Source organism: Notamacropus eugenii, chromosome 1, assembly GCF_028372415.1.
Source record: "Notamacropus eugenii isolate mMacEug1 chromosome 1, mMacEug1.pri_v2, whole genome shotgun sequence".
NCBI classification, from domain to species: domain Eukaryota; kingdom Metazoa; phylum Chordata; class Mammalia; order Diprotodontia; family Macropodidae; genus Notamacropus; species Notamacropus eugenii.
The window spans coordinates 55123492-55135618 of record NC_092872.1 but is presented as its reverse complement, the minus strand read 5'-3'; the positions used below and the strand labels follow the sequence as shown (position 1 = coordinate 55135618).

General features: G+C 39.0%; 1 protein-coding gene across 9 annotated transcripts in view; it reads right to left on the bottom strand.

Annotated features, from left to right (window-relative positions):
• NPRL3 (NPR3 like, GATOR1 complex subunit) overlaps nucleotides 1-12127 on the bottom strand; it is a 111022-nt gene that overhangs the window by 35584 nt on the left and 63311 nt on the right. For 7 of the 9 annotated variants that reach the window (XM_072602209.1, XM_072602164.1, XM_072602199.1 and 4 more), the window contains 2 exons: nucleotides 7851-7988; nucleotides 6222-6378 (listed from right to left, as the gene is read on the bottom strand). In XM_072602209.1, coding sequence (XP_072458310.1) covers nucleotides 6222-6378; nucleotides 7851-7988 — 295 coding nt within the window. The remainder of the gene's footprint in view (nucleotides 1-6221; nucleotides 6379-7850; nucleotides 7989-12127) is intronic. The other 2 variants (XM_072602185.1, XM_072602175.1) reach the window with 1 other exon arrangement.

Here is a 12127-nt window from a genome sequence, read left to right as displayed (position 1 = left end):
ATACATGTACAATCATATTAAACATATTTCCGCACAAGTCATATTGTGAAAGAAGAATTCTAACAAAAAGGAAAAACCACAAGAAAGGGAAAAAAGAGAAAAAGGTATATTCTGATCTACATTCAGACTCCATAGTTCTTTTTCTGGATATGGATAGCATTTTCCATCATGAGTCTTTTGGAATTGTCTTAGATCATTGAATTGCTCAGAAGAGCTAAGTTTATCAAAGTTGGTCACTGAACAATGTTGTTACTATATACAATGTTCTCCTGCTTTTGCTCACTTCATTCAACATCAGTTCATGTAAGTCTTTCCAGGTTTTTCTGAAATTTACTCATCATTTCTTACAGAACAATAGTATTGTATTACATTCACATACCACAACTTGTTCAACCATTCCCCAACTGATGGACATCCCCTCAATTTCTAGTTCTTTGTGACCAGGAAAAGAGCTGCTATAAATATTTTTGTACATGTGGGTCCTTTTCCCTGTTTTATGAAATCTCTTCGGGATAAAGACCTTAAACCAGATATTCTTAACCTATGAACTTAGATGGGAAAAATTTACATCTTTATTTTTAATAGCCTTTGGCTTCCTTTGCAATCCTATGTATTTTATTTTATGCATTTGAAAAAGTAATTCTGAGAAAAGGGTCTACAGGCTTGACCAGGCTGCCAGAGGGGTCCACAGCACATAAAACGGTGAAGAATTGTTGCAATTGTCCCTGGATGGCCCAGAGACTAGATATTACAATGTACTAAACAGGTCATGAGTCTGTCCCAAGGGAGCATTTCATAGGTTCTAATGTTCTTGATGACCAGATTTTGGTTTCCTCCTCAACCTTAAAGACTCATATAATTTTCTTAATCTGTGTGAGCCCACAAATAAAGTGAAAAAGCTCTCTGGTCTCCACTAACTCCAAAGAAGCAACAGAACATACACTTTTCTGCGAGATTTTGGCTGAGAGAAGTCAGTGGCTGCCCCCTAGTTGTAATGGTCCATATACAAATGCACAGGTGGGATGGGAGTGGGGTTGGGAGGAGTAAGGGTGGAGAGAAGTGGTAGAAAGCACTACCAGGAGACCTTCATTTGGTCTCCTTTGTCTTCACAACTCATCCACTTTCTCCGAGTTCTTTACAAATTCTTCATTTGTCACAATGGCATCACCATTCTCACAAACACTCAGGTCCAATCCATCTTCCAAACATGGTTAAATTCATCTCTTGCTATGCCTTTCTATTATTCAAAATCCTTCAATGGCTGTCCCCTGCATGTGGGATTAAAGCTGAAACTCCAACACACAGAGGCCTCCATAACCCTGCACCACCCTGCCTTTCCTACACTATCTCTAATTCCAAAATAAATTTTATGTTCTAGACAAACTCAAGTATTCACAATCCCTTATACTTCCCTTACTCTTCACTTTGGTCACTTTTCCTCCTACCCCCAACCCCTCTACAATGTTCTTCCATCCTATCTCTACCTATCAAAATCCTGCCCAGTTCAAATGCCAACTCCTCAACAGTCTTCATGAGCCCAACCACAAGTGATCCTCTAAATCTCTATAATATTATCTGAATCCATCTCATGAACCTTATCACATTATACCTTGTACTGTAGTGATCTATACATATCTTAACTTCCCTAAAAGATTAAGCAACATGAGGGTAGGGGTTATATTGTTGTATACATCTTTGTAATTACTCCAAATCCTAGCATACTCTCCTGGCACACAGAGGGCACATAATCAATTTCTGATGGATAAATGAATGAGTGAATGGATGGATGGAGTGACTGTTAAAAAAATAAATAAAAAGAGTGGGGATTTCCTTTTCTCTTTAAAAGAATGAACACCCTTATCACTGACTCTGTTAGAAAGAAGGTAAAATGTAAACGTATAAGTTCTACTGTCTGTACAGTAGAGGGAAAAAAGAGCAGGTGGTTATCATTTTTGCCTCCAATGAAACTAAGGGATTTTCTGTGGCTTTCAACAGTCCAGGTTTCTCTTACCCTTACAGCCATGTTTGTCTTCACCTTTCACCTTCTACTTGTCTGTTTTTAAATGCATTTTTACATTTCTACAGTTATCAAGATAGCTCTCTTTTTATGAGATAAGGCAGCAACCACACTGCACAGTAAGAAGACTCCTAATCTCTTCACTCTCCTAGGTTTTAAAGCTGGTTTCTAAATTTAATAGCTGTGTAGCCCTGAACAAGTCACCTAACCTCTGATCCATGGGCATAATGGCTACCACTATCCTGCTTGCCTCACTCAGTTTTTGTGGAAGCCAGACTACAGGGCTCTGCACACATGTGAGCGATGATAATGATGGTGATATCATTAATTAGTCTGCTACTTTAATCTTCTATGTAACCTCTGTTTACTTTAGGTAGTCCCACTCCTGAGCCACATATAAGCCCAATTTACTAAATCTGGAAACAATGACTCCGAAAGTGTAGGAGGAGGCGCTCAGGAGAGAGAATGAAAAGATGGAGAAGACGGAAAACTAGATTTCAGATTCTGAAGAATGATGAGGACTTAACCTGATTCTGATTGGCCAGAGACCAGAATCAGGACTAATGATGGGAAATTACAGAGGGAGGGGTGCAGATTTGGGCTCATCAGAAGGAATGACTGCCCAATAATTAGTACTATCCAGAAATGGAAAGGGCTGCCTCACTAGGAAGAGGGTTCCCTGTCACTGGAAGCATTCGGCAAGGCAAGATGAATATTTGGGGATTGACAGAGGGGATTTATGACTCAGGGATACAATGGATCTGATAACCTTTGAACTCTATTCCAATTCTGAGATTCTTTGATTCTGACCGAACAAAATGATAGATTTTTTTTCAAAACCTGAGTGAAAATTTTTTAAAAATTAATGTAAAAGCAAAATGTATCAATAATTACTTTAAAATTTAAATCGTCATTTGACAATTACAGAATCCCTTCCCTGTGGGACCCCAACTTTCAAAGACATTATCTTTCCTTCCTCATGTTCACCTGAAAGCAAGTTCTTTTTTGGGTTTTTAACCTGAAAGCACCAGAAGGTAGAATGAAATCCCTTAAATATAATCTGACTGCCAACTTCCAAGCCCAGGGCAGCACTACCTCATCTAGCCTGACAGAAGACTTACGTTCCTAGGGCACTTCCAAGGTTTATTACACCCCATTTTACAGAACAAATGAAGGTTCAGTGACACTGATGTCTCCATGATCACATTATAATACACAAAATTACGTACATATACAATTTCATTATATTCTCACAACAGCCCTGTGAGTTAGACATCATAGGTATTATCCTCACTCCTCAGATGAGGAAACTGAGGCTAAGAGATTATATGACATGGGCATGGCTACATCTCACATGGGCCAGGAGCAGGGGCTGGTGCCAGACCTCTTTTGCCTCTAAGTCCAATGCTCTTTCCACCATACCATGCTGCTCCAGAAACTAAACTCTACCTCCAGGACTCTTTCTGCAATGCCATACCACCAGTTATCTTCCCCAAACCAGATCAGTCCATTTCCCCCAGGAAGTGGTCAAATACATAAAATCACTTTTGCCAACATGTATGATATGAGCATTATTAAACGGGTCACTGGAAAGCACTGGGATACTGCTGGTTCAGGTGCTACTTCCTGCCTCAGGTGACCACACAGGAGGATGTTGCCTTGACCCCTTCTAGCTTTTCACAGGGTCCTAATCAAAAGCTATAAAAGTTCATAAAATTTCCTAAATGATCCGATGTTTCCAGAGCACCATACGTTATCCCACTTTTTAAAAGGCTAATAGAAAAACAATTTAAAAACCCAACAGATTCTTTGCGAGTACTTATTGGTATTACAAATGGATTCACTGGAGCATGTCCTTAAAAGGGCATTTCCAAGACTGCTTAAATTCCATTAGTGAATACTAACTGTGGGACCAAAAGACAGAAATGAAGCTAAGGGTGAGGAGCCCCAGTCACTAAAGATCAATCTGGAAAGGAAGATGAAGCATCTCTAATGTAAGTGAAAGAGAGGATTTTATTTATGTTAGGTTTGCCAAAAACACAACTGTTTACAATGTGGTCCCACCCACAACAAATAAAATAGACATTACGCAAGAGGAGAATGTTAACTCTGGGCCAGCAAGGTATCTAGGTGTCATTAACAGCAAGGGCCTACGACAGTCACAGATGAGGAAGGAAGGCTCATTGATGAGGTCAGATCAGAAGAATGCAGGAATAACAAAAGCTGCCACTTACGCCGTACTTTAACGTCTGTAAAGGATTACGGATATTTCATGTTTATGATCATCCTGGGGGGTAGGTATTATCATCATCTCCTTTTCTAGATGAGGAAACTGAGGAAATATGCATTTATACAGCAGCTATTACGTTCCAAGCACTGTTCGAAGCATTTTACAAATATTATTTGATTCTTACAACAACCTTGAAATGTAGGTGGTGTTAATATCATCATTTTATGGTTAAGGAAGCTGAGGCACACTGAGGTTAAATGACTTGCTCAGGGTTACACAACTAATAAGTATCTGAGGTGGGATAGGTCCTGCTGACTCCAAGTCCAGCACCGTGCCTTGGAGCTGACTGGGACACGGAAGGCAGTGTTATAATGTAAACAACATGAACCTCAGAGCATGGAAACTTAGGATGCTGTTCAAGCTCTACTGCTAACTAGATGCATGGTATCGGGCAATTCATTTCCCCTCTCTGGGCTTTGGTTTCTTCATTGATAAAAGGGAGTTGGACTAGTGATCTCAAAGATCCCTTCTAGCCTTGACATTCTAGGATTCTGTGACAAGCATCCAGAAAAAAAAAGTGCATCTGTCTCATACATGTAAAACCCCAGCTGGGAAAAAGATTGCTCAGGGTGGTCCAAGAGCATCTGACTAATGTGAGGAGAAGCAGGAGGCGGCAGCCAAGGAACACTGGAAAAATCTGCTAACAGAACTTTTCAGAAGGGTAGTCTCAAAGGCAAGTGGCAGAAGCATCTTTAACTTTAAAAACTGGTCAAAAGGACTGTAATAAAATGTTCCTAGGAGAAGAGCCCAGCATTTCTCATCCCCCAGTTGCCATGAGATTCTATGAAGTTTTAAATCTAATTAATGCAGCAGTGGATGCTGCCTCACTCATACAGACCTTCTGTGATTCTGAGAGAGCAGCTGCAGATTCTTCACAGCAAAGGTGGTCATAATCACTCCCACAAGGGAACAATTTAGCAAGGTTTCCTAGTCTTCAATCTCCTCCTAATCTACTACCAAACAATCTTATTCTAATCTTTTACCTTTTACAATCTCCCAGAAAACAATGATAGTTTCCAAGCCCCAATAAATATGCAAGAAGAAACATCCAGTTTAGGTGCCACCTGAATGGCCCAATGCTTAGCTTTCAACAGTCTATCTTATTTTACTAAACCTATGAACATACATATTGTGGTTCAGTTGTTTTTCAGTCGTGTCTGGCTCTTCGTGACGCCATCTGGAGTTTCCTTGACAAAGGTATTGGAGTAGTTTTCCATTTTCTTCTCCAGCTCATCTTACAGATTAAGAAACTGAGGCAAAAATGGTTAAGTGACTTGGCCAGGGTCACACTGTTAGTTAAGTGTGTAAGGCTGGATTTGAACTCAGAAAAATGAGTCTTCCTGACTCCAGACCTGGCACTCTATCCACTGTGTCACCTAGCTGCCCCATGAATATATATACATGCCAAGAAAACATGAATATCAGGAGGAAGACAAGTATAGGTATACAGAGAACATCTAAGAAACTGATAACTGGCTGCCAAACTATAACAACTGCTTAAGTGTTCAGTATCTTTGGCTGAGTTGGAATTATGTTCCAAATCATCTGATACCAATGTGAAGGTTATGAAGTATTATTTAGATTTTATATTAAGGCCCAGAACAGAGAAGAGCTTGCTAAAGGGTACAGGAAAAGTTAAGGGGTCAACCTGGAAGTAATACCAGTTTCCTGATTCCCATCCATCCCAATGCTTTTGACTTTCACAATGAACAGCTACTCCTGTTTCTCCACATGTAAACTACATAGTAATGACCATCTTTGTGGTATGGGACATGGTCCTCCTTCCCTCTGATCCCTACTGTATTTTAACTTCCTCTTCCTTCTTCCCTGCCATCTTTTTGCTCCCACCCATCATGATCTAGTGGTTTCCACCAATCAACGTCATTCAATAAATGTTTTTTCTTTCCCATGTACCTGCAGCAGTGCCAGATCGGCATCCTGAGCAAGCTGCTGAAGATTCTTCACAGCAGAGGTGGTCTTAATCACTCTCACAAGAGCAGGGGAACAGTCTAATGGGAGTTCACTGAGTAGGGACTTCTCATCATTGAGCAGCAGTAAGGCATGATAAGGCCTGACACAGAAGAAACATACACATTAACTGAAATCATCCAATAGCAGAGAAAGCAATGAGTAGCAATTGGCCAGGGTCGGCCTCAGCATGCAGCCTGCACAGACTTTACAGGGAACTACAAGAGGACTCAAGAGGGGTCATGGAAGCAAATCTGTACCTGGCAGCTTCAATGCATTGCTGTCAAACTCAAATAGAAACAGAGCCCCCAATCTAGACATAAGGATCCCTGTGGGCTGTATATTGACTTAGTTTTAAAATGTCATGTTATCTATGTTTTACTGTATTTTTACTTATTTTATTAAAGATTTCCCAATTACATTTAATATAATTTAATATGATCACACTATATTATGAGTATATATATGTGTACATATATATATATATATATACACACATGTGAGTATGGGTGTAAGTATATATATACATATATATGTATGTGTATATACATTTCTAAAATCAGCTAGAAATATTACCAAGGAATACAGTTCTCCCCATACAGTTTGGAGAGAAGTACCAGACTTAAAATCAAAAGGCCAGGGTTTACATTCTGTAAATGGGGATAATTAATCATATGAGGAAAGTACTTTGAAAACTTTTGAAATGCAAGCTCTCCAAAAACAGCTTTCTGTGTGAAAAACAAAAACCAAACTAAAGCCTAAACTGAAGAGGTCTTTAGGAGCAAGGAAACTTTTTTAGGGAGAGAGGGATAATAATTCACATTCTCATAGAACTTCACTGTTGACAAAGAACTTTTCTCACGAGAATTATTACATCCATTTTATAGGCAAAGTGGCTTAGAGGGTTGAAGTGATTTGCCCACAGCCACACAGATGGGAAGCATGAGAAGCAGGATTCTTGATAACAAGACAAGCACAAAGTACCACATCAACTCTTTGGTTCTCTGAGAAACCAAAAGGGATAAGTTTTTATAACCTATTTCTTTGATGGAAATTTGTAAATTTGGAGAAGTCAATCAGAAATAGGAAAGAAAGGCCTTAAGAAGGCAATCCCATGATAACTAAGTCAAATTTGCAAAAAGTTAAAAATGAACTGTTCAGCTGAGCCTTGGACTGCAGCTCACTCCCCTGAAACCTGACCTTCATGACATAAAACAAATAGTCACTAAGCCTAGGGCTGTGATCACAGGGAAAAAGATCTAAACACATCCTGGGTGCAGTAGGGCCAGAACAAAGGAATGGGCATTTCAGTTGCTCTTGGGTACTGTGTCATCTACAATAAAAGCCTATCATATTTTGACTACAACAAGTGGCAGAATCCCACTGACCATTTCTGAAATAGGAAGCAGGAGAGTAAAAGCACCTGGCCTGTGGGCTAATAGCTTTCAGAAGTAGTGTGATCAGCAAAACATTTGGCATAGAGGGCACAGAGTAATCCAGAAAGAATGACGATGATCTAGGAATTATGGGAGAGAAGTGGGAGCACAAGCCCTCTGGAGAACAAGATGTAGTTACCGGATAGCTTTCAGGCTTCTTTCAATGGCTTCAGGAGGTATAAAATTTGTTGCGACATAATGGATTTTATGAGGCAGGCAGAAGCTCACTTCCAGCCAATTGTTGATGTGTAACCGTACCACACCAGTAGTACACAGGCTGCAGAAAACCAAAGATAACAATCAACTATTTGTGGAGTCTGCATCCTGCTGCATCACACTGCACATAGGCTGCCTCACTTTTTTAGCAGGACTTTCTTAAATGGTTTTTGACAAGAGATTTCCTTTTTTATGTTCAGCACATTACAAAGACCCACTTACTGAAATTTCACAAATTAAATCCCAACCTGGGTATTGTTTCTCATTCAACCTGCTTCTGCTTGTCAGAAGAAACATGGAAGTAGATATTAAACTGTTCTCTTAACACAGAAAAACCACAGGAGGAAGGCTGTTATTCCTTGGAAAACGAAGAAAATGCATGACAGGAATAACTCACATTCTTTATTTCTAGTCTTGGAACCTACAGTTCTGTAACAATACTGAAAAAAATCAACCATAAGAATCTTTGATCATTACTATCCCTAGAGACCAATGAGAAGAATGAGCATATGTTTGGCACAAAAGAATAAATTCAGTTATAGGGCTTCCTCTCAACAGCTCATCAGAGCCTGGTTTTTGCCTCACCATAGCTTCAGCATCTGTTCTGCACAGAATCTTCAATGAATTTCAGAATCAGAGGGACCTCAATGGTCATCATACGGAACCCATACAAAGAATCCCCTCTATAACATATCTGATGAATAACCACCCAACTTCTGTCTAAAGACCTTCAATGAAGGAAAGCCCTCTACCTCCAGTAGCAATCAATGCCACTTTTGAGTAGCTTTAATTGTTAGGAAATGTGTCCTTATTTAAGCCTAAATTTAAATTTACAAAACTCTGAGCTAATGCTCCTAGTCCCACCCTCTGTGACCACATACAAAATAATCCCTCTTCCAATTCCTCCTTCACATAGCAGCCCTTCAAATACTTGAAGGCAAATAGTCAACACCTACTACAGTAAGGAAAGGATGTGTCATGCCTCTTATAAAGGATAAGGCTCAAAAACTGGCCAAAAGCTGAAACTAGAAAAGATCTGAGCAAAAGTCTAGGCTCTGGGTCAGAGAAAGGAGGCCCCTCAATGAAATGTATATTTTACCTGACAAGTTTCATATTCAGAATGCATTATTTTAATATCTGTTATTTTTAGGATATATGGAGAGATGGGACAAGGAAGACAAATATGGTTGTCTTAGAAATTTAACACAATACTGACTGCCTACAAGGAAGATGTTAATGGAGATAGTGACGAGAAGGATCACAAGAATGTAGCATGAGGGGAACCTAAAAATAAGATAGTCAGAAAATGAACCCCAAGATGAACCAAGAATGAACTATACAGTGCAGTAAAATAGTTGCCAAGATAGTGGAGCTTGCTCTCAGACTAGTAATGTATAGATCTATATAAATTATAATAAACAACAACTGAGGCAGGAAGTTTGAGTGGCATCTGAGACTGCAGGAGAAAGGGATGTGGCTTAATGCATAAAAAGGCATGTAACCAAGAAGGGAGATTTGGTCAATGCAATCAGGACAGGCCCACTTCCTTCATCTTTCAGTTGTAGTTATACGGAGATAATAAAATACTTAGATAAATCCAGGTTTCTTCCAAATTACATCATGACCGTGGAAAGCCACTGAACAGGGAGGGAAGAAGGGAAGAGGGGGCAGAGACTGAGGTAAGAGGGACAACAAAGAATCTGAGAATCTTAGAGTTGGATGGGGTCTAAAAGGCCATCTCGTCCCATTCTTACTCTAAAAAGAAGCCCCAAATGGAGTCTTCCACCTTTGCCTGAAAAATATGCAGTAAGAGGAACCCATTACTTCATATATACCATTCTACTTTTTTATTATTATTATTAATTTGTTTTCGGTTTTCTACGATCATTTTCAAAAGTTTTAGATTTTCTCCCCCTCCCTCCCCAAGACGGCATGCAATCTTATATGGGTTTTATAAATAAAATACATTCTTATTAAACACATTTTTTCACATTAGTCACATTGCACAGAGGAATTAAAATGAATGGGAGATATCATGGGAAAAACTCAAACAAAACAAAACATGGCGCAAGAGAAAATATTCTGCTTCATTCTGTGTTCCAGTTCCTTAGTTCTGCCTCTGAATGTAGATGATATGCCGTTCTACTTTTGCATAGTTCTGTGAGAAGTTAAATTAGAAAAAATGAAAGGTCCCTTATAGCTTGGACTCTGTGTCCACCTTACATGTGAGCCACTGGCAAATGAGCAACCTCTAATTCCACAGGTTGATCTCAGATGTTGGAGGATTTTTTTGCCAGTCTCTTTCGCTATACACAAAGGAGGACAGTAGTAGTCGGAACCTCACAAAGAACCTTAGACATCATCCATTTTAGCTGGCTAGCCAGAAAAGAGGTGAGATAGGAATTTAGGTCTCCACACTTCTATCTCGGGGAAGTGTTCTTTCTTTTTGTGGTTCACTCGTGTCCAACTCTCTGTGACCCCATTAGGGTTTTATTGGCAAAGATACTAGAGTGGTTTGCCATTTCCTTGTCCAGCTTATTTTACAGATAAGGAATATGAGGCACACAGGGTTCAATGACTTTGAGGCTGGATTTGAACTCAGGTCTTCTTGACTCCAGGCCTGGAATTCAATCCACTGCAGTACCTAGCTTCCCCAGTACTCTCTCTACTACATCTCAACTCTGCAGAAGACTAGAAAAAAAGAGAGAATGAGAGAATAAAGATAGCACCACTGGAAATTACCAAGATGATCCCACCCCATGTGGCCTTCAACGCCACCAGTATCATATCATCTTCCTTCTACCATGCTCTTAAACATTTCTGCTGACTTTTCTGACACCAATTTGGGTTTGGATATTTGTTATTATTGTTTGACAACTGCTATAACTGCTTGACAACCACTGCCTAGGGTGAGCTGCATTCCCTGCATACAACTGCTGCAAGAGGGCTTGTTTGTTTTCCAAATAAGTATTGTGTGTATTTTTAGGTTAAGAGACTTCAGAACTTTAAAAAAAAAAGTGAACAGTGTTCTTTTAAGAATATTTCTAATGAGGAACTGATGATGAATATATGATCCATCTCCTGACAGACTGGGGATGGATTTAAAACACAGAATGACACATTAGATGATAATGTGGGGATTTATTTTGCTTGACTACAAGTATTTATTTTTCTTTTGGGATTTGTTTTCTTCTAAATCAAGGTTGTGTGGAAGGGAAATAAATGTTTGTTAATTGCAAAAGATAAAATTAAACAAAACTCTTAAAGAACATTCCTAATGCCTGTGCCATAGAATGATCAGTAAAGATAATTGGTTTGTAGAATATGTCTAAAGGAAGGTCTCGAGAAAAACTTTAACAATAAGTTTTATGTGGACAATTTCACAGGAAATTGAGAAAACCTTTATAAACTGATTGATGCAGAGTGAAGTAAATCAGAGAACAATCTGTATAATGATAACATTAGAGAGAAAAATAACTTTGAGAGACTTTAGAACTCTGACCTAAGCAACAATAAACTATGAGTCCAAAAGAAAGATGAAACATGTCACTCACCTCCTGACAGAGAAGTGATGAACTTAAAATCCAGAAAGACATATACATTTAAAGATATGGCTAATGTAAGAATTTGTTTTGCTGCAGATAGGTATTTGAAGGGTGTGGTTTGGGGGTTTGCATGTTTTTTTTTTTAATTTGCCCAGTTGGTATGAAGGGTAATACCAGGAAAAGAATAATTTTAAAAAATACCTGTACTTGAAAAAATTTTAAAAAACAATAAAACCCCCAGTTTTATGCTTTGTACACAATCATAAATTAAGGGACAATAATTATACCTGTGTCTGTATTTATAGCTCCTCTCTATCTAAATCCATTAGAGGAATGGAAAAGTCCTCTAGTTAGATTCTCTGCAACATCAACATCTCTCAAATATATGATCGGACTTATGACTGAATTATGTCAGTCCTGCTGGTAGAAGGTGGTTATATTAGGAAACATTTCCTGTTCTGCTCAGGTATTCAGGCCCAAATCTGGGAAAACAAAGACTGAGTGTCCTTTAGATCCTATTTCATTTCACTTGGAAGTTGAGTACAATCACTGCCTTGTCTATTTCCAATGCCAGAAATCTGAAGAAATGCAGTGCCAATGCATGTGAGGTGGGTCCCCTGAAGTCAACAGAGAACAAGACAGGTATGCTGTGGAA